The sequence below is a fragment of the Euleptes europaea genome, chromosome 17 (genome assembly GCF_029931775.1).
Source record: "Euleptes europaea isolate rEulEur1 chromosome 17, rEulEur1.hap1, whole genome shotgun sequence".
Lineage (NCBI taxonomy): Eukaryota > Metazoa > Chordata > Lepidosauria > Squamata > Sphaerodactylidae > Euleptes > Euleptes europaea.
Window position 1 is genome coordinate 36,224,604 of NC_079328.1, and position 2,142 is coordinate 36,226,745.

The 2,142-nt window shown below is 60.2% G+C and overlaps 1 protein-coding gene across 1 annotated transcript; it reads right to left on the reverse strand.

Annotated features, from left to right (window-relative positions):
• Positions 1–219: 219 nt before the first annotated feature.
• THAP11 (THAP domain containing 11) lies at positions 220–1,044 on the reverse strand. The gene has a single exon (XM_056862824.1). It carries the CDS (start codon positions 1,021–1,023, stop codon positions 256–258), a length of 768 nt encoding a protein of 255 aa, XP_056718802.1. The 5' UTR covers positions 1,024–1,044; the 3' UTR covers positions 220–255.
• Between the last annotated feature and the right edge of the window lie 1,098 nt (positions 1,045–2,142).

Below are 2,142 nucleotides of genomic sequence, written 5' to 3' on the forward strand. Positions count from 1 at the left end.
TGACCAAAGGGTCGAGTTGTAACTTAAGGAGTGATGCCACACCGCGATAACGCCAGTTGTCCTCACAATGGCCTCTTACCCACAGAGGCTTCTTTGGTCTGCCCTTGCAGTTGTAACCAATTCCAGGTGGGTCTATATTTGCCCTGTCCTGCAGAGATGAGCAATTTTTCGAAGACCAAGAACCAGATCATGTGGTAAGTGTGCATATATGTGTGTGAGCATGTGTTGGAGGGAGAGGAAATGTCCGGCCCGCCCTCAGAGGCCATGGCGCTTGCGAGCTCCCCCCGTGGCGCTGGCGGCATGCAGCTGGCGGTCCTTCTCCCGGATCTCCTCGCGGAGCTGGGCCTCGGCCAGGCGCAGGCGGCGGATGCTGCCCTTCATCTCCTTCATCTTCACCTCCAGCAGGGCGATGATGTCCCGCTGCTCGTTCAGCTTGCGCAGCAGCTCCTCCGAGGTGGTGCCCGACGACAGCGAGTAGGAGTGGTCCGGCGGGCCGTCGGCCAGGGGCCCGTTGCCGGCCAGCAAGGCCAGCCGGACGGGGGTGCCCACCGCCCCGGCGGCGTCGGGGTCCCCCAGCTCCACCTGCACGGTCAGGTCGATGGGCTTGACGTCCTCGGGTCCTCCCCCGGCGCGGGGCGCTTGGCCTCCCGGCTCGACGGCGCCCTCTTGCTGCAGGGTGAGCAGCACGGCGGGCTGGGCGGCGGCAGCGGCTTGCTGCTGGGGGGCGTGGCGGGCGCGGCGAGCCCCCCGGGCCCCCTTGCGCTCGTTGACCCCCCGGAGGGGGAAGATGGTGGGCACCCGCACCAGGTAGGACTTGCGGCCGCCCGGGAAGTGCTCGGAGCAGACGCGGTGGCCGGTGGTGGGCTGGAAAGTGCTGAAGCAGCCGCTCACGCCGGCCCGCGACACGTTCTTCAGCCACAGGCGGCGCAGCTCCGCGTCCTTCGGGAAAGTGTAGAAATGGAGCGCCTTGTCCCGGTGCGAGTTGTTGTAGCAGCCCGGCACGCAGCACGTGAACCCGGGCATGGCGTGTTATTTATTGCTTCCCCCAACACGCGCACACACCCCGCCCGCTGCTGCGGCCGCTCCTCCTCCTCCCTCGGCGGGATCCGGGACTACAGATCCCACAAGGCCTCCCGAGGCTGGAGCGAGGCGGCGAGGGAGAGCCGCCGCTATCGCCGCCGCCGCTACCGCTGCGCCCCGCAGCGCCACAGGAAGCGGAACTACCCGCCCCACAAGGCACCGCGGCGCCGCGCACCGGAACTACGTTTCCCACAAGGGCTAGCGCGGCGAGTCGGCAAGGCCCCCCGCGCTCTTCGCTCCCGGGCGGGGATTACGAAAAGCGGGGGTGTTGAGAGCCGCGTCGGGTCACGCAGCCCGCCCGGGGCTCTTTCTGACCCGCGGCCCCTGCGCGCAGTCGACCTCCTCGTAGTCCTTGATTTCGCCTCTCAACACGTTTGAACTACGCGTCCCATCATGCAACGGGAAGCGCGGGAACTACGCTTCCCACAATGCAGTTTGTCTCGTATTCCACCGCCCCGCCCCGCTGTTGCTCCTGAACTGGAGGGTGCGTTCTCCAGTGATGGAGAGGTATTTCCTCCGCTGGTTACCGGGGCAACCCAGCAGCAGTAGCATCTCTCCCTCAGTTTCATATTTATTGTATTTTGTAGAAAAGAGTAAGAGTCCAGTAGCACCTTAAAGACTAAACAAAATTTCTGGCAGAGAGCCATAGCTCACTTCTTCAGATGTATTTTGTTGTAGTTATTGTATTTTGTCATATAGCTGTTACCTGTCTTGAGTTCTGATTTGCCAGGAGAGAGACGGGCTTAATATTTTAATTCAACAAACATAAACCTGTAACTCACATATAGCCCTCCTGAGCATGGCTTGGAGCAATCCAGAGCAGGCCTTTTTGGAAGTAAGTCCCATTTCATTTAATAGGCTTGTAGTGCCCAGATATAAGGGCTGGTATAAAACACTATCTGCTTGTAAGCAGCTATGGGCCTGCCCCATTCTAATGCATAAATGATGCTTACCTTCCTTTGTGAGTAACCCTGTGCCTTAAACTTTAACTCACCCAACTCTGTGTTTAGCTAAATAAAGAACTGTTTGCTTTTGAACTTAACCTCCTTGCTGTCTGTTCAT